Source organism: Aythya marila (assembly GCF_965140915.1).
Source record: "Aythya marila genome assembly, chromosome: 1".
In the NCBI taxonomy this organism is placed as follows: domain Eukaryota; kingdom Metazoa; phylum Chordata; class Aves; order Anseriformes; family Anatidae; genus Aythya; species Aythya marila.
In genome coordinates, this window is record NC_139042.1 from 82,356,503 (window position 1) to 82,376,827 (window position 20,325).

A 20,325-nucleotide genomic window follows, 5' to 3' on the forward strand; every position below is an offset into this window, starting at 1 on the left:
TACCCATAACCCTCAGCAATGCTATGCTATTAGTGAAAGTAGGGAAGCAAGAGAAGCAAGAATTTCAGAGCAGAGATGCTTTTCTTCTTGCTGGTATTGGTAAGTAAAGCTCCCAGCAGCAGTTGTGTTAAGGACAGGGTGAAGATGCATGTACAGAACAAAGAAAGAGCTGAAAAATAATGAAAAAGTGACTGAAAAATGGCATTAAACACATTTAAATTCTAGCAAAGGGAAAGCTTGTCTTATATTTTGATTCAAAGCACAGACACAGGCACAGCTCTTGAAAATACAACTTCTACAGAGCTTTCTGTGTCGAAGTGCTGGTTGTGGTTGGTTTTATGAACCTTCCTCAAAACAGTTGTCCCACAGCACAGTCTGTGAACCCACATATGCACTAGAGCTGAAGAATGGATGGAATAAGCATTTGTAGTAGAGAGGCATAATCTTTGAGAGAGAGTAATCTTTGAGAAACTGAGGCCAGTGATACTTTATCTGGAGCATGCAGGGAAAGGCGGACTGGAAGCCACCATCTGCAGAGGGCTCTCCCACCACTGGCGTCTTCATTCCTAAAAAAATCTTTAGAAATAATGGGAAAACTGAGGATATGTTTTTTTTGTTTGTTTGTTCGTTTGTTTTGAGGGGGGGTAGGTTCAATTTCACAGTTTGTATAGGCAAATAAATACATCTTTTCCTTATTGTTTGCCGAATCCATGTACTTGTTTACCTTTGGTGCTTAAACTTGAGTATTTGAACTAGGGAAGGATTCAACCAAAGAATCCAACTTTTATGACGTGACCTCAGGGCACGTCTCACTCCTAGTAAGAGTGAAGGCATGCCTGAGAGCAGCGAGGGATCAAGAGGGGCACAAAATGAGAGAATTTGCGTGATGGCAGGCAGGGAAGTAATGTAATGGTCTGGAGGGTGTTTGGCTGAAAGGCACCCACAACCAGCCTCACACAAAGCTTTATTTGTGTCGTGAAATTTGTGTTAAATGATTTCTGGAGGCACTTTAGTAGTTGAAGTGAACTTTATTACTCCCTCATCAGGGAAACGCTTCCACGATCTCCTCGAACCCCACCACGGCGGAGGTCTGCCGTCCCCCGCCATTTTCTTGATGGCTCTCTGGGAGCTGCGCTTGGGTGGCCTACCCCCAACCTTCAACAGGCAATGTGACGAGACCATGCGAGCACATCACCCTACCCCTTCATGAAAACAAATAAAGACAAGAAATAATAAATAATAAATAATAAATGAATAGCTGAGGTAAATTTAGAGTGGGCGGGACCGGCTGGGGCACAGCCCTCAGCGCTGGGGGGGAGGGGCGGGGGGACGTCCCCCCTCAGGCGGGGCGGGGCGGGGCGGGGCCACGGAAGGGAAGCCCCGCCCACTCGGCAACAGGCCACGCCTATAAAGCACATGGCACCGCCCCCTGCCTTACGCAGGCGCCATCTGGCTCGCGTCTGGCAGCGGCGGGAGGGGCTCGCCGTCACGCCTTCACCCGCCCTTCCTCCGTTGCCCGGAAGAGTCCGTGCGGGCGGCGCAGCCGGTGCGCGAAAGTTCCGGGTCGCCTTTAGTTCCGGGGGGGGGTTCCTCCGTCCGAGCCGCCGCCGCCGCCGCCTCCTCTTCCTCCTCCTCCTCGTCGGGTGCCGCCATGATCCCGATCCCGGTGGTGGTGTGCGTGCTGGGCGGCTGGTGCGCCGTCTACCTGGCGGACACGCTGCTCAAGGTGAGGGCTGCGGGCGCACGGCCGGGCGGGAGCCCCGGGCCTGGCGCAGAGGGTCCCCTTCTTCCCCCTCCCCCCACACCCCGGGGACCCTCCCGCGTTTAATTGATAAATGTGCTCTGCAGAGCCTGTGGTATTTCTGACGGCATTTCTCGGAAATTTGGGTTAAAAGCAATGTACGTCTCTTTCTGGAGGCTCTTAGTGCACTGGAAAAAAATATCAGGGCCCTACGGAGCTGCCTTTCAAATAAATAAGTCATAAGAGGGAACTGTCTATCCTTCAAAGAAATAAATCCTAAAAGAGCATTATCAGCCTCATCTTTTTCCTCCATATGGAGTAGGAAAGGTTTAAAACCAAAATATGCCACTGATATTATATTTAGGAATGTGTAAACCAAGATATGCCATCAGCGTGTCATTATATCCAGGAACGCATGTGTGCACTGCATGAGTTTCTTTTATATAATATATATATAGATATATAGATATATATGTATATGTATTAACGATCGATATCGACGTGAGGCATGGATGGAGTTGATAACTTTGTATCCAAAACAGGACTTGTGATCGTTAAATATGAGGAAAACACCAAAGGAAATGCTCCATCTCTAATTCCTTCGCTTTTTGAAGTTTGCATTGCAGTCCATGAACCGGATCTGCTTCTACCGAGTGCAAATGGGGCTTAGCATTGCTGCAAAGTAACAAATGTTCGTTTTGTCACTGGTGTAAAATCCAGGGAAAAATGTTATAAGGAAAGCTGAGTTTTGGGTGATGAGGGAACTTGAAAGATACTTGGCTCCCCCTGCTGCTAATTGTTATGGAGCTCAGCAAATGATGAAAGCTGTTCTTGTCAAATACTAGTCTGTACGTTTTAATGATGCAAATGACAACAACAACAATAATTTATCTGAAGATTTTTCAAGTTTTATTACACCAAATTTAATACATGTTATGTTGAAAAAGGAAGGGGAATGCCTAGAATGCTCTAGCAGGCAGGAGAGTCCAGGAGTTAAATTTTAACTGTGATGTTTACCTAGAAGTTGACGAAGGTAATTAATCATCAGGAATGATGTGGAAGCTGTTGGGTTTCTGTGAATTTATTGATGGATCTGATGTCAATACATCTCAGTGATAAGTTTCATTGTGAGTACCGCTAACAAAATAGAACTTGGATTAAATAACCAGATTTATATAATCAGGAAACTCATGTTTGTTCTATTGCTAGTATGCTTAATCTCCCACCACACTCATAACCCTAGATTGCTAGCAACTGTAGCAAAAGTTAGTCCCAGCTCAGATCTCCCATTCCGTAAAATTTAAGTACACCAAAACGGCGCACAGAACACGAATTAAAAATATTAGAGTGTTTTAATGTATTTTTTTAAAAATATTTTTGGCAAGAAAAGGATGTGTGCTATAACTTGCAGTTGATGTTTATTCTGTGTAAATTTGTTCAACGTTGAATGTCTCATGCTCAGTTTTCTCTTATACAGTTTTTCTGATTTCCAACATTTTTGGGTGGCAGTCTCAACCCTTTCAAACTCTAGTATGAAAGGAGGAACTGTGCGTATGTCTTTTTGCATAAATAAATTCACGTAATATTGCTTAAATTACAAGATGTATTTGCATTAGCAAATCAGCAAGAAATCAATGTGGGACTTGGAAATGTAAGCCCCTCTTGTTGCTCTTTACTGAAACACTGATACAAAAGTTTCCCAGCGAAGTTCGGGTCTTAAAAAAGGGAATCATGTAGGCAGACCCCTGAATTCCTGCTCCCCAGCATGCTAAATCATCCCATTTCATTCTGCCTGAAGGATCAGGGATGTGAAAAGGGTGGAAGGTTGTCCCTCCTTCTGCTATCAGAAATAAAAGATGCATTAGGCTCATTCAGTCAAGGTTAGCCTTCAGCTTTTAAGGTCAGGAAGCTGAAATGGTTCGGGGCTCTCGAACAGACTTTGTCAGCGCGAAAGAATGTTAAGGGCTCCTGCTTGCTGGCAGATAGTTGTGGAGCTCCCGGAGTATTCAGCAGACATCCATTATTTTGAAAGCTTGCATAAATAAAAAGGGTATTGCTTTTATAGTGAAATTAATATAACAAAGATTACTTAGAGCTCAAGCTAAAGAAGCCAAAGTCTGTGAAGGGGGCTTGAAATGAGATTTAAGGTACCAACATACTTCATACCAGGGCGTGAGGGTGTACCTGGTAACGTGGTGATCCTATTGGGGAAAAAAGGAATGCAGTCATTTACTCCTTTAAATTAAAGGGATGCCATCATTTAATGGTTATGAACACCACTTACTCAACTTTTTTTGAGAAAAATCCCAAAGGAAAATTATTTTTGGTGTCTTTTGGCCAAAGTATTGGTCAGTAATCTTGTTATTTCTCATTAAAAAATGCATATTTGTTTATGCCTTGCTGGTACAGTGGAGCTGTGGTGTGGTTGCAATGAATTGGTGGGATGCATTGGTGGAATTTCTAGGGGAGAAGTTTCTAGATTGATTTTGCATGTGATAAAGATAAGAGCTATTTTTGAAGTGCCAAATTTCTATTTCCAGTTATAATATTTGTGAGTTTTTTGGTGGTGGTGGTTAGTTAGTTGTTGGTTTTGGGGATCCCGTGTGAATAGGATGTTTGTTTCCTTAAGTCCCAAAAGACGAATGTACTTAATGTTGTGCATATTTTTGCTCTTAATTATTCAAGATTATGCGAGGAGGCATTTTCCTTGTTTCCCTGGCTTACGTATGCTTTGTAAAAATGGAATATTCCTTGTGGTCTCTTCTGTTACAGCTAGGCTAGCAAACCCTGATATGGTTGTGGACAACGTAGTGGTGTTGTAGGGTAAGACCAGTGCTGACTAGGGGATGCATTATGATGAGAACTTCTGTGTTTGTCCTCAGCTGACTGAACAAAAATCTTAGTGAAACCAGTAAATTGAAGAAGGAATTCATGCATAAACACATGGGTAGGAAGGATAAAATGGTGTAATAGGTAATAAATGAATGACGAGCAAGTGGCTCTGGCATCGTGGAAGGCCTTTTTAGTGCTTGAATTTTAGTTAATTCAATAAAATGAGAAAGTCTATGGCTGTGCAAGATGAGCTGCTTATTCCCCACCGTTGCTGCGGAAGGAAAGGAGGAATGCTCGGAACTTGGCGAGTTCTAAATTTGTTTCACCAACAGCCAGAAAGTTGTGAAGTTCCTTCTGGGGGGGCAGAGGGGAGCCCCTTGTGAACTGCGCATTCCTGATGTCTTCAGTAGATGCTGCTGCTCACAGGGAAATTCGGGAACAATGCTGTAGTTCAGACAGCTCTGAAGACTTGTCTGGATTATGTCAGACACACTCCTGCCCTGGGAACAGCCCAGAGTCAGAAGGCTCACAGCTCTGGTACGCTTTTCCTCAGCTATGAATTCCTCCTTCACCTCTAAGGAAAGCTGTCCTTCAGCAGGCTTTCTGATGCTAACTTCCACGAAGCAGGTTGAGAGAAGACCAACACCACATACTATAAAATAACAATCGCAAAACTACTTCTCCTGGGCTATAATATTAGATACTACTGTGGTAAACTATTAATTATATAGTCCATAGGTCGCATTCGTTGCAAAGACAAGTTGTGAAGGAAATATTTGGAATTAGCAGGAAGGAGTTCCAACAGTATCTCGAAATGCTGGAAAATGATCGTAGTGAATGAAATCACTGTTGCAATACATGGTGATACTTTTAAAGTCTTTTTGGCTTTTTGATGGTGTGATCAAATATTTCAGAGTCTCTTCAGTCACAGTGTTTGAAAAATAGACCTCATTTTGACCCTTGCTAAACAATACCCACGTTTCTGCTCCACATCTCACCAATGTTAGAAACAAGCCGATGCCAAATGAAAGCCAACAGATTGTGTTTTACTTCGTTGCAGTTTTAAAATCTTTTAACTTTTACGTTTACTAAAATGTAATTGCACATAGAAAAATACCATCAACACTTCATTCCTTAGCCTTCTGACCAGGCAGGTAAAAATTACGGAAAGTGATTTAACGCTAGGAAGGATGATACAAGGTTGCAGTTGCCAAATAACACTGGATGGCTGATCTCTCTTCCATTTCTGAACTTGTGATTTGCGTCATAACAGTGGTGTAGCCTTTTTGTATTACAGGTCACACCTATATATCAAAATATAAATAATGCACAGGACATGTACTTGAAGTTATACATCTGTCTTTATATAAATGAGTCTGATTTGCTGCTTGGTCACATGATACAGAATCTTCCTGAAAGTTTTGGGTTAAACTAACTTTCCATTGTTTTGCAGTCATCCAGCTCTTTGAAGGCATCTTATGAAGACTGGTTGCTGACCTATGGCTTGAGCATCTCTCCTTTTCACATGAGATGGCAAACAGCTCTCTTCAACCACCAGTTCTACAACTGGGGGAGATGGAAACCCAGATTTCTCTATTTATGGTATAAATTCATGATTTTTCTTTTCTGTCAAATACAGAGGCAGCAACTATCACCACATCTGTGCTTTTCATCCTTACAGGTGGAATGCCTAGATGTGGTTATTTCTATAGGCTAAGGATAAAACCAACCAAACAGGGTTGCTGTAAAGGTATTGTGCCAGCATAAGTCTATGCCCTCTGCTAAAAAATCTACAGCTAGATTACATATGGGGATGCTGTAAAACAAGACATCTATAAACTGTATTTTTACCTGTGGTTTGAGCTGTTCATAGGTCTTAAGTATAAAGCTATTACATATAGTACTCTATAGAGGTAGATCTGAAAGCAGCTTCTCATATCCCAGATCTGCCCATTACTGTACACCAAGCTTTCCCCTGATCACTAGAGTTTACAAATTATCCAGAGACAGTTGTGCCCCTGCTGCCAATGATTTCCCAGACATTCAGCAACTGTACCTACTCAGAAGGACATTGCTCTAGCTCTGTCTTTTACCTGCCTGCACCTTTCCTTGCGAAGATTGCACAGACTGCTGGTAACGGGTAAATAAGCTGGGTGTTTAATATGGATGCTTTTGGACTGATTCAGAAAATTATTGGTGAATTGCCTCCATAGTGTTGTTTTATATCCACTCTGAAAATAAAAATAAGTAAGGCTTGAATTTCTTTTCATTTCCTGTATTGCTACCATTAGTAAGATAATTGTGAAAGAGAAGTCTGCTTCATATTGGTTTCTCTAGTATCTAATGGTTTTACTTTGCTTTTAAGTAGTTCTGTATCAATCACAATTTTTTAATGTGTATAATTTATTACAGTATAATGTTTCCATCGGTCTCTTTAATTAGCATTACAAGTGCATATTGCTTAAAATAAAATTGCTAATTTCCAGTGAGCCTTATTAAGGATGGTAAGAGAACAAGTACGTGATTGTGAGAGGAAGAAGGACTGGTAGTAAATTGAAATGTTGCAGCTAGAAAATAGACTTTATCACATCCTTCAACTATTGAATTGTGTAAAATAATAATAATAATAATGGTGAATAAAAATTCACCATTAGGTGAACTAAAGTAAATTGAAATGATTTTTCACACTGATTTAATGAAATGTGAATGGGTGAGAAGAAGAATGTGTTTTAAGTAATTGATTTTCATCTGGTCTTGCATTTGTACCTTTTAATTTTTCTTCTTTAAAGAAGTTTGAGTCTCATTTATTGTTCTTTAGCACTTTTTATTGCTGGTGAGGAAGATGCAAAATTTATTGAAAAAGCTTATATAAATATGTATGCCACCCCATCACTTGATCCAGATTTCTAAATATGTGATGGTGTGGTGCAACATGGTAAATTATACATTGTAAAGTTATGTTTTTATTCATAGCTAATGGCAAGTTACATGTGTTGGGTAACTGAATAAAAAATAGAATGCATAAGAACAGCATAAAAATATTCGAAGATGAATCGGGATGTGATTTGGATGTCAAACACTAAACAAGGAAAATATTATGTATTATTAAATACGTTACTACTATATGTTATTAGTGTCATTGTTTCCTTTAGCTCATATTTAGGTACTTCCTTGTTGATGAATTAATAGTAGTGGCCCTTGGTAAGTTTTGCCCTATGAGCTTTATGTGCGAACTTAAATATCCAGAAAATATGCACGAGCTTCCTGTGCCTATGTACTGCTGAACTATTTGCCTGTCTTTGCAGGTTCAGCATGGGAATGGTGTTTGGTATAGTTGCCATGTTTGGCTCTGTTATTCTTCTTGGAAAGACACTGATGCAGACGCTGACACAGATGCTAACTGAGGCACCAAAAGCCCAGAATGATCGTATGCTGCAAGTTGTGGTAAGTGTTCTCTCCTCAGGTCTTCATTTGAGGGCTGTGAACGGATACTAACCAACTTCTTAATGGGATATATGATACTTAAATCCTCCCATGCAAGAATAACCTAATTGCTAATATTAGTTTAAATAAAACATTGGTGGTTTGTTACCAGCCTTAAAAATGGAGGGTGGAGGTAGTAAAGAGAGAGGAAGACAAATGATTGCAAATATGTGAAAGAATTTATATTAAATATTCTCAGAAGTGAGAACTGGTTGGTAATTTTGAAAGGTCTTAAATTATCACAGTACTAAGAATACAAAACAGCAATAAGAATTTACCTTCTCTGAGCTGTGCAGTGTACAGCCAGTGATGGCCTTGAAATCTGCAAAATGAAAAACCGTAGGAAGAGAAGAGTTCTCATTTATTACAACACAAAACATCAGCGGAGAAGGAGAGAAATGGAAAGACCTTTGTGTGATTGTGGAAACAAAGATTCATTAGTGAGGAGATCGTGTGTTGTTGGATTGTTCAAGGACCTCTGCCTAATTTACAGTGTGAAATTGAGTGTTCTGTTTCTGGCAGTATCTAGTCAAAGGCCTAATAATTTATTTAATTGATTTCTGATGCTGGACAATAGATTGTGTTGTTTTAGGAAGAAATCCTGAGTTTATAGAATAGGAAAGATTGCAAATACTGTCTTTATATCTTGCATCAAAATACATAAGGCAGTAATGGAAGTAACATTACCCTTACAACAGGTTTAACCTGGAAAGGTTCCTAGCTAACCTTATTTCACCAAGAATGCTGTCTGGCTAGAATGTGTGGTCATTTTCCAGGAAAGCAAAAAGTCCTATAAGATTGCTCTGCCTTCTACCATATGGCTTAGAGCAGTGGTACCCAACCATTTTGCTCTATTGTATTGCTCAGCTAGTCTAGGAAACAGCAGTTGGGAATCGTGTGCTGCCTTGACAGACCTTCCCATAAGTGCTAAACTGACCGTATGCCACTAGACTTAAATAAATTGCATGAACGTGAGCAGCCTGATCGTTAGCATGCATTATAAACTCAGTGTATTTGGGATGGTTTGGATTTGTTTCACACATGTAGGGTGAATGCAGCAAATGCAGTATGTGTTGGCAAAAGTGGTAACCTGGGAGAGAACTGCTGGTACTGCCACTGTAGTCACCTGGTCCACAGCCTGCTCCTGAATTATCTCCAGAAGCAGGCAGGAGGGAGTGGGAAGTCTTGGTGGTATGCTGTGTGTCTAGTAGAGCACAAATTGAACATGGGACTGAAAACTTCTTACCTGCCAACAGGGTCTGTGTTAAGCACGTCTTGCATTCCAGAATAAGATATAGCTCTCTTATATTTTCATTTTTTGAGATCACTGCATGAATCCATCCACTTTTGTGATGCCAAAGTAAAGTAGTCGTTTGCAATGCTCTGCTCTTCTGCAAAAGTGACATAAATAAAAGGTGAGCAAAGTGAAGATGAGCTTTAGCAAGTAATCTGGTCTGAACTATGAAAGCAGAAGTACTAACAGTTTCAATGTGGAATGGATTCCGCAATGACTGCTCATTGGCAGAATTACTGCACTCTCAAACCAAGAGCAGAGATCAGTACTGAAAAAGATAGATTGTATACAGATAATGTAATGTCATGTAAGGAGATAAGGTTACTTCTCCTAAGGTGACCTGTGTGGTTCTTTTCCTTTTGTTTTGTTTCTCAACCATCACAGTTTTGTAATTCTGCCTTCAAAGAGTTTGAGTATTCTATTGACCGGAATGTGGTAGCGTAAGTTGGCACTAAAAGTGACCCAGGTGTGGTTGCAAAGAAGTGAAGAAGAAGTGAGGAGGACTGTCTAATCATTTAAATTAGACATCAATATGTTTAATAATTAATTGACTGCCTTGGAGGAGTGGGTTTTTTATTATTATTATTTTTATTTTATTTTAATTTTTAACTGTGTTTTAGCCAGCCTTTGGCATAAATCTGCTTAGCCTTTATCCTTCCTCTTTGGAGAAAGGGAGTTACACTTACGTTTTATTGATTTAGATTTTTGGACCCATCCTTTTTTTTTTTTTTTTTTTTTATTCAGCCATTTTTATCCAATGTACCCATCTGTAGATAACTGGGTTGTTTTTCTTTAGCTTCCTCCCCTTGTGTTGGTTGTCTATTAGCAAAAGTGGGCAAGAAACAGATCAGTTTTTAGGAAAGGACCTTTTTTTTTTTTACTAAAGGCATTTCCAGAAGACTGTGAAATATGAGGTGACAATGCTTCTTAACAAAATACTGCGTGAATTCTTCACAAGACTTAGCTCCCTCTTTAGGTGTATCTTAACCTAGCTTCTTTGACATGATATGGGAAAGCACTCAGTGTTGTTTTCTAATGTGATACAGTCACGGTGGTATTGCAATAGGAACTTTTGCTATAGCTGTCTGTCCTCCCATGCTCCTGGAGCAAAGAACCACTGAGAATGCCAGTTAACTGATCCAGTAGTGCCACCAGCTAATGCTTCAATGCCAGCAATGGAAGCCTCACGAGTGAAGAGCAGCTGTCCTCATGCAGTGAGGCACAATCATGCCAGTTAAGATAAATATCTTGGTCATGGTCACACTGAACGTTTGTTGTGAAATGATTCAGTGTAACACTAGTGAAGACAGTTCTCCAAAGGATTTTAGCTAGATTGTCTCATCAAGCTGTTGCAGAGTTCTTCATGGATAGCTGAATGCACATAATTGAGGAACAGGCCAGGACTCAATGAAGGTAGGGTTGGATAGGGTCTGTTCAGTTGGATCTGATGCCTGGAGAACAGCAGCCAGGAGCTGCAGCCTTTTGTGTCACATGAGGTCGTTTTTAGAGGGTCTTACAGGCAGGTCAGAAATGTTAGCCCATCGCATCTCTTTTCTGCCCTTGGATCACAATTCATGCCATGTGCACAGCAGCTGTTAGCTCTGGGGTGCTCCATGCCAGGAGCGTGGGGAGCAGCAGGGCAGACAGGGCAACTGTGCCTGAGTCAGCAGCACGTCTTCCTACTGCAGCCACGGCAGCTGAGAGAAGGTGGGAATTGAGCAGTCCTCATCCCTGTCCGATGGAAAGAGGGGAGGCTTCCTCCTGACTGGCTTTGGAGCCTGGCTGGAAGGAGCTGTTATCTCATAACTAGTGCAGAGAAGAGCTTGGGAACGGTGGGAATCCACAGCCATAGGAAGAATTGGGGGGCTGCATGTTATGTCCTACATCAATTAAAATAACATCTTCATTGCGAGTGCTTTTTTTAGTGTTAATTTGCCATATGCAGACTGCCAAAGCTTGAACAATAGACAGAAGTTACTCTTTTTTTTTTTTTTTTTTTTTTTTGATCTTTTCAATTTGGGGTGGTGTCACGTGAAAGAGACAAGAAGGTGAAAGAGAGAAGAGACACTGACAATTCCAGTTTTAAATGTATTACTTTTTTTTTTTTTTGAAGGGTAGGTCTCAAAGATCTCAATAACCGCATACAATATCTACAGGATATTGTAAACTATTGCTCACAGTGCCAAACCTGTCTCATTTTAGCTGAAGTCTGTATTTTTTTATAAACTTCTGGAACTTAATATAGAGTAGGGCACGCTCTGTCATGGTTGTGGGGACTGAGGAGGGGAGGGAGAAGGCTTTTTCACCTACAGAGCTTTTCAACCTTCAACAGAAGAATATATATTCAGTGTATTTTAAACTAGATTGACTAAACAGAGAGAAGAGGTACAAACCACTAGTGCTGTGTGTGTGGCTCCTGCTGTGTTGGTGGGCTGAGAAAGCTGAGTGAGAGCAGCAAGGTTAGAGGCAGGATGATTTGTCTTTGTACCTCTTGGTTTCCTAGTGTGTTTTGTTTTGTTGTCATGCCCACATGAACAGGTGCCTGGTGTAAATTTGCCTGTCAGCCAGCTGACCTATTTCTTCTCTGCAATCCTCATCAGTGGTGTGATACACGAAGTCGGCCATGGGGTGGCAGCTATTCGGTAATACAAACTACTTTTCTCTTACTATGTGCCAAGAAAGACTAATATTCCAATTACAGGTGAACATTGTTAGCATTTCTTCAGTTTATCTAGAGAGTCTGTTTATTCTGTATTTCATAGCAGCTTCCTTAGATTTTAAGTCTGGAAGGATGTACAAGAAAGGACAGAGTTTTAATACAGTGCCTATTCTACTGATCATGAGACAAGACTTTTGCTTTGTAAATATGCCACGCTGCATCAGGTTTAGTAATTCTGCTCATAATTGATCTTGTTTTTCATACAGTAATTTCATTTCTGAAGCTGTGGCATTTGAAGAGGACCTGCATGCTGTTGTAGAATGGTACTTTAAAATAGATTTTAAATTAGTTTGTTTAAACACAGCTCATGAGTAGCATGTGAACAGCAGTAACTCAGTCAGATATGATTTGCCCTTGTTAATGTCAGAGATGTGTTAATTTTGATCACAGATGAATTTCTTAATGTCACTGTTAACTGTGATGATTATTTCACAAAGATGTTATTTGATGATTAGTCAATTACTGTTAAACGACACTCCAACATAAGAGGGTTAAGTGGTGGTTATCAGAACTGATATTCAGGTGTCCTCCACATTTTCTGGGGACATCATAGGCATTATTTGTCCCATGGGCATGAAGCCCTAAGTTGTTTCACTAATTTTCTTGAGAATAAGAAGTCGTGACTGCATTTGGACCTGTTACAACCTGTTTTATAGCAATGAAAGTTCTCAGTCAAAGGAGTGATGTGGGACCCTGTGTGTTTCATATACTCTGTTTGTCTTTAAGCTTGGTTTCTGTAATATCCAGTGGGTTTTTTTTTGTGGAGGATGAAGCTCTTTGCTCTTGCTCATCCCATGACAGGAAGAGACAAGAAAATTTCCTTTCTCTTACAGTGCCTTCATGTGCTGCTGGCTAACTGCAGAGAATCCAGGAGTAACTATGGAGCTGTTTTTAACCAGAATTAATAATTCTTATACCTTAGTGGTATGATACTTTCACTCAAGATCTGGGGCAGTGGCTCTGAATATTCAGCTTTGGGTTATGTTTTTGTTAAAAATTGATTCCCATCTAGTTCAAGGAGAAAAAAAAATTGGATTGTCCATTGTAAAATTACTATCCATTAAAATTTGGGAGATTATTTTTTTTTTTCCATTTACAGCAACTTACTGCTGCTGTTTTCTCCTTGTCCTTTTGTTGTGTTGTGTTTTTATGTTTTTGTTTTTCTCCTAGTACAGATTGGGTCTATAGTGCTATCAAGGTCCATCCTCAGGCTTTACTAAATAGCAGTGCTATGGGAGAATTGTATGACTACTGTATATAATAATAATATTTTATGGTACATCATTTTGACTCCCTACATACTTTCACCAGCTTCAGTTCAAGGTAGTATTGGCTATGAACTACAAAAGCATAAAATACTCAAGCCTTAGCTTTGTCAAGGCTTATATCAAAAAAGCCTTTTTCTCCTTCTCTTTATCCCTTCTACCCAAGTCATGAAATCTGGCATGGGCAGGAGATTACCCTTACTAATCTTTAGTAAGGGCAGTTTTTATGAGTTACCTGCAGAGAATTCATGTATTACTTTGTTCTGATTTGTTTTGTGTAATTTTATGTCTTCTCATAATTTTTTGTCTCCTTTTATTGTATATGTGCTTCATTCTTGCAGCTGGGATTGTATGAAAAGTGACTAAATATAATGCTTTGCCCAGTGTACTGTCACAGAAAAGATATGAGATTAGCTGATTTGTTTGCAATAATTGGCTTGAAACGTGATTGTCATGCCTTTACAAGTCCCTTCTGAAATATCTAGCTTCGTAAAGTCTTCACATAGATATTCCAAAAAGTGCCCTTTAAAAGCAATTGTGAAAACTCTGAAACTGTTATCTGTATGACAGTGTCAGCTACTAACATATTTAAATAGCATTTGTCCTTTTACCCTATTGACTTTCAGATGACATTTCCCTCGTTTTTGTACGTTCACAATTTACTCTGAATTTCACTTAGGACAAAGAGAAATGATAAATTCCAGAAATCTCTAAGCATTCCTGTTAAAGGAAAGGCATTGTTTTTCCAGATTATTTTTCATGGACTATTTTGAAATTCAATAATAAAGGTTGCCATTTTTTACCTAATAGACTCCCCAAATGTTAAAATATATGCTAAAATAAATATTACTTGAAAGCAAATTTACTTTTTTTTTTTTTAATATTTCATGTGTTATTGCCAGGAGGCAGAAAAGAAGTCAAAGTTGAGCATTTGTTTTTTACCAGCCTTATAAATGCATGTTGTTTAAAAGTGGCAATTACAGGAGAAAATATCCTCTAGTTTAATTATCTTTCCATCCTTCATGTTAGGAGGAATAAGTTAGTTTGATAAGTGTAATTTTAATTATTCTCATAGTCCAAAATGTGTACTATGCAAAGCCTCCCAGTTTTTCATTTGTTGTGTGCAATAACTGCTCTTCATTTTTCTTTTCTTTTTTTTTTTTTTAAGAGAACAAGTACGATTTAATGGATTTGGGATTTTTATCTTCATTGTCTATCCTGGAGCATTTGTGGACCTCTTCACAACCCACTTGCAGCTGATATCACCAGTACAGCAATTAAGGATATTTTGTGCAGGTAATAGTTTGTGCTCTTATTAAATCTCTCCTTAGCACAGTTACTTATTATCATAGAATAATAGAATATCCCGAGTTGGAAGGGACCCGTAAGGATCATCAAGTCCAACTTAAATCCAACTCAAGTTCAGCTATTCTACAGGTATCATTTATAAATCCTTGATAGAGTATTGAAGGTTTAAAATGAAGAAGCATAAAAGCTTCTCTTCACCTAAAGGTGATCCTTCTGCTCTGAACATGAATTGTGATGTCAGAAAATCGTTTTGATCACTGTCCATATTGTGCTGTCTTCTGGGGGAGATAATTCTGTTTCTAGGAACATAAATTAGTATGAATTTCCTGACTTGAAAAATGTTTTGTCCTCAATCAAGCTCGGAATAGTTGTTCATATGGTTGGGAAAAAACGTGGTTTCTGACCACCTTTTCCCATTATTATAAGCTCTTATATCAGCTCAGGTGCAGAAGTTCCTTTAACTTTCTTTGCATATCATATGGCTTAAATAGTAAAACATTGGAGCACAAATAAATAAATAAATAAATAAATAAATAAATAAATACTCAGCCAGAAGACTGGTTGTATGAGAACATGACTTGCTGTCACAGGTGAATACCCTTGAGCGACCACTACCATCTTCTGCAATAGGAGCAATCTATTATGTGATTTTCAACAATAGCTTGAACGACTGTCAAAAAAGTCTGAGTTACGTTGTTATGTAGGTGACTGTATTTTGACAATGCTATCAGAAGGAAATAAAAGATAAATCACAAACATCCAAAGAGAATTGCAGCTTACAGCTCCAAATAAAATTCCAAGTGGTTTTGATTTAATGCTTTTTGTACTAAAAATTCCTTGGCTATTGTGAAGCAGAGCTCAACTGCTGTGCAAAGCTAGACTGAGACTGTGTTATGCTTCCTCGTTTGCTTGTATTATTGACTTCTAGAGAAAAAGGGGCTTCCCAACCTATTGAAATAAAGGCAGAAAAAATATCATTTTTGTTTAGTTCTTGATTCTGACAATTTTCTGTTGCAGGGGGCAGTAGAAAGCAGCCAGCCTGCAGTACTGTGTATGTGGTAACACTGTTTATAAAGAGAAATTATAAAGAGTATTTTAGACTGGGCATACAGAAGCATTTAGCAAAGCTTATTTTCAGGTTTTCATAGGTCAGGTAAATGAAGGTAAATGCTAGGTAAGTAAAGGTATCTATATTCCAAATACCGTAATGTACCAAAATCATTTGCTGCAGTAGGCTAACTTTTATGAAGCCCTTTTTCTCAAATTAGTTAATTTCCATTTTCAGCTAGTGTGAACAAAACCAGAAGAGAAGACGTAATTTTCAAAATGAGTTGTTTACTTACATTCCTGGGAAATGATCTAGAAAAATGAGTTTATAAGCTGCAATAAAAAAGAATTGCTATCATGGCTTTGATGACAAGTAAACACCTATAATAATTTTTGGGAAACCTGACATAGGGAATGGAAGGTAGGAACAAGCACTTTGCAAGGCTCTTTAGCGTTAATGGCTTGTGATCAATTTGGTATAACAAATACATGCAGGTTTTTATAGCTAGTGCTATGTGTAGTTTATTACAAGGATGTTTGATGTCAATAAAACGTGGTATTTGTTAAACTGTACTCATTTATTTTTTTGCTAGAGCAGATGAATGAACCAATTATCAGGTCTTCAGTCTTCTGAAGATCTTAATTTACAGGGCAAATTTTTAGATTTTTTACTGTAGCTACACGCAAGAACTAAAAGAACTAGAATAGAGAACCACACTAAATATTCCTTTTATAGTCCACCTGTACTCTGAATTTTAAACAGTATATTTGTTGTACAGCAGATGGCATCATGAGTTCAAGAATAGCGAATGAGACTTGTGATATTTCTAGCCTTCATTGCATACCTAATAACTAAAACGTGCTTCTGTGCAGCCCTTGCTTATAATTAATTTAAATATATATGTTATTTTTGAGATTATTTTTCAGATAATTTATTTCAAAATGTTTTGTCTTTAACAGAAAAAAGAGCTAAAGATTTTCAAAGCATATTTTGAGGTGTTTTGAGGGCTGTGTGAAGTGTGCCTTTTTAAATATAAAGAATTAAGTTTCCAAGGATGAGGCTGTTCTAGCAAAATGAAATGGATGGTATACTCATCAGTGTGCCTCAATAGGTATTCTCATTTCAAGGCTGTTTATTTTTCTAGGGATCACCTGGGATGAATTTCAAGCCTTTCTATTTTAGACTTTCCTGCTGTATTCCACACAGCAAATTGTGTAGATTATTGTATTAAGGCCCATGTTTTCCTAGCTATTGGAGTGCATTTTTGTCACCCTCCAGCAGTTCCATCACCTCTTTTTAATTAATTTATTTTTTTCCCTCCAGCTTACACTCTCTAGTGGCAACAGTGTTGCAAGGCAATTTTGTTTCTGTCTTAGATTTTTATACTTTGTTAAGCTGGAGAAAAAATAAAGTTTATTTTTAAGATAAAAAGGTTCAAACACTTAAGTTCAAATATTTACTTAATACTTCTGTTGTGTTTGTGTGCGCATGCATGCGTTTGTGTGAGATAAAGTTTTTCAGCATTCAATTTTCTTTATCTATCTAATTATCTTTCAGTGAGATACGATTAAAAACTTACAGAAAGAGAAATCACTTTAAGGAGTATCTATTAGTGGAAACAGCAACAAACTCTTATTTAAAGCACTTTAAAAATGTTTCTCATTTCTACAGCATCAGAAATGTAAAAGACTGGGTGGCATGTAAAGATAAGCAGAGGAAATAAGAGTCTGTCATGGGTTATGACTGCTGTATTGTATACAGTGCAAGAAAGATAAGCTTAATATGTTTTTAAATACATTTATTTCAGTTCCTGTCCTGTAAGTGTACTGTAAATATAGAATTGAATCAAACCATCTTAACAAGATGAAGCACTGTGAGAAGGAAATAAGGAGTCTTGGACACTGAAAAGTTTTCCTGCATAGGTCATACAAAATGGTTGTCCAAGAGCACAGAAGGAATGAAAAAAATTGTATAGTACTAGATGTTGAAGGAAAGCAAGCCTGCCTTATGACAGAGGTTTGTTTCATCCTGTGGAGAGCAGCATACTGTAAAGATTGCCATTAGAAATACATTGGCAAAAATAATGTTAGGAATTGCTGATTGGTGAACTTAGTTTCATGGTGTGGTTTTCCTGATTATCTTGTAAAAGAAGCCATTTTTCAAATAATTTTCTAATCTTGTTTGGCATATATACAAGTAATTATTGATACAACAGGAATAACTATGAAAAAGTACTGAATGTCAACTAAAGTTTAAGCTTCTTACTGACAAACAGAAAAAAAAGCATTCATATACAAGCCCGTTTATTAAGATTCTTCAATTCGACAGTTTGTTGGGGTAGAAGGTGACAAGTAATACATTTTCTTTCCACTAGTTTTTTAATATTTATGGTTCTTGACAATTGTGTGGATAGAAGCTGTAGCTTAAAATTGATTAGAATTGACTCATATTTTCTTCAGGGTGCTCTGCCGTGAATTAATTTTTCATCCATTCTTATAGTAATTATTTCAGAAAAGTTAATTAGAAGTTAACTGTAAAATCCTGCATTTCAAAAAATACCTTTTTATTATTAATATTAATGTTTTATTTAGAAACCTTCTTCCTTTTCTTTTTAGGAGTGTGGCATAATTTTGTTCTTGGTGTTGCAAGTTTCATGGTTTTGTTTCTGCTGCCAGCCATTCTTTTCCCTTTCTATTACACGGGTGTTGGGGCACTTGTCACAGAGGTAACAGAGGTAAGAAAAGTTCTTTACTGATTTCATATTATATGGTTTGTGATTTGAAATGTACGTGAGTCTCTTATTTTCGCAATTAAATTTGGTCAGTGCAGCACTCTTCAAAATCTAATATATTGCGCTTTTTGTCTGCTTGAAGTTGCCTTCTCGATATCATGTTTTTTAGTGGTAGTAAATGAATGGACATGGCATGAATAATTACAGACTACTAAGCATAGTATAAGACTATTTAGATATTTGAGATAACTTTGCAGGCTTGTTTCTGTGGGGTTGTTTTGTTCGTTCGTTTTTGATTTTATTTGATTTGTTTAGTGCTGGCACCAGGTAAATCTACTCAAATGTGCCTTATAACTCTAGCTTATTGCTATCTGTTTTTAATGTTAAAGATTATTTTGATTTTCATGCATCTTTGGTCAGCTGGAAGCAAAGCAGAAGTAGACTGAGTTTCTGGAAAGGAGTGATTTTTTTCCAACTTAATCAAATACGGAACTGTTGAAGAAGAGCAGAGCTGAAAGGTCTCAGTCTTTCTTGGGTTTAAAACCAAACTGCTATAACTCAGGAAAAGAATGACATTTACTGTGCTTTATACTTACGACAGTCTAGGTACACCCTGCTTTGTTGGAACGTTTAGGGTACTAATTCATGTTTCTTCAATTTGAAATGATAGGAGAAAACACATCACCTTGTATGAAAATAATTGCTCAGATTTGACGAGGTCCCTTGAAAACGCTTGGAAACTTGCCCTTTTTTTTTTTTCCCTTTATGCACTAAATAAATTATTCTTCATGGAGTATGTTTTTTTTTTTGTGATACTCTGATCATCAGTGAAAATAATCAGTTCTAATGGAGCCTAAATTTTTCTGTTTCTCTGAAAATAATGTCCTAACCTAAACATTTCATGGATGTTCAACATCCATTCAACTGTAAGCAGATTCTTATAGTTTCAACTATAGCAACATGACTGACCTCAGTGTTTCTTCTCAGGATTCTCCTGCCAATGGACCAAGAGGTCTCTTTGTGGGGGATATTGTCACTAATCTACAGGACTGCCCAATCTATACTGTAGAAGACTGGAATTCGTGTCTGGGAGATATTTCACAGAAGTCACAGATTGGCTACTGTATAAATACAGCCACCCTACAACAATTAAGCTTTCCAGCTAGAGGTATGATTTTAGGTGCTCTCTTTGTTATTTGTTATAATTTTATCACATCTTACAGACTACTTTGGATTTAGGATTTGTTAGTGGGGCAGACTTCTCATTAAGTTGAGTCTGCTGTCTTCTCTTAAGCAGTGACCAATATGCCATTCCTTATTTGTGAAATAAAAGGCAGGGAAGGGATGGATAGAAGAAGTTCTCTTGTCTTCCAGTTATCCTATACAAATATTCTGTATGATCCGAGTAATGGAACTTGCCTCTTTTAGATATTGTATAACTTGGTTATTAGCAGTAATACAGTTATCTTCTCTATTTTTAGTTCAGTTCCATGGATCAAGTCAGTGATCTTTTGCAGCTGTAAATTCACACATCACCTTACTGCTTTGATTAGTGTGACATTACAAATTGTGTGGCTTAACTCAATGATGTGCTTTATTATGGCCACTTCTTGTGATGTTTCTCACTAAAGAGGTTTTATGTTTCATTTGCTTCTTCAACTTCACAATGTCTTTGCCAGTTAACTTAGCTTTGTCTGGACCGCACATATTGCTTCTAGAAATCAGTCTGTTTCCTTCTGTTTTCATTTATACATAAGAGTGCTGTTGTTGTAACAACTTACCCCTGAGAAACAACAAAAAAAAAGTGAACTAAGCTATAACAATAAACAAAAATTAAGTAGAACAAAAATGAACAGTCAAGTTAAATTGGCTGAATGTCTTGCAACATGCCCTACAGCTTTCCA

At 38.1% G+C, this 20,325-nt stretch overlaps 1 protein-coding gene across 4 annotated transcripts in view; it reads left to right on the top strand.

Moving 5' to 3' along the window:
• The first annotated feature begins 1,530 nt into the window (after positions 1 to 1,530).
• MBTPS2 (membrane bound transcription factor peptidase, site 2) overlaps positions 1,531 to 20,325 on the top strand; it is a 36,090-nt gene continuing 17,295 nt past the window's right edge. For 3 of the 4 annotated variants that reach the window (XM_082784915.1, XM_082784916.1, XM_082784917.1), the window contains exons 1-7: positions 1,533 to 1,726; positions 6,027 to 6,175; positions 7,879 to 8,017; positions 11,889 to 11,992; positions 14,503 to 14,630; positions 18,306 to 18,424; positions 19,409 to 19,589. In XM_082784915.1, coding sequence (XP_082641041.1) covers positions 1,652 to 1,726; positions 6,027 to 6,175; positions 7,879 to 8,017; positions 11,889 to 11,992; positions 14,503 to 14,630; positions 18,306 to 18,424; positions 19,409 to 19,589 — 895 coding nt within the window. In that variant the 5' untranslated portion in view covers positions 1,533 to 1,651. Of the gene's footprint in view, positions 1,727 to 6,026; positions 6,176 to 7,878; positions 8,018 to 11,888; positions 11,993 to 14,502; positions 14,631 to 18,305; positions 18,425 to 19,408; positions 19,590 to 20,325 lie in introns of all 4 variants that reach the window. The other variant, XM_082784914.1, reaches the window with a different exon arrangement.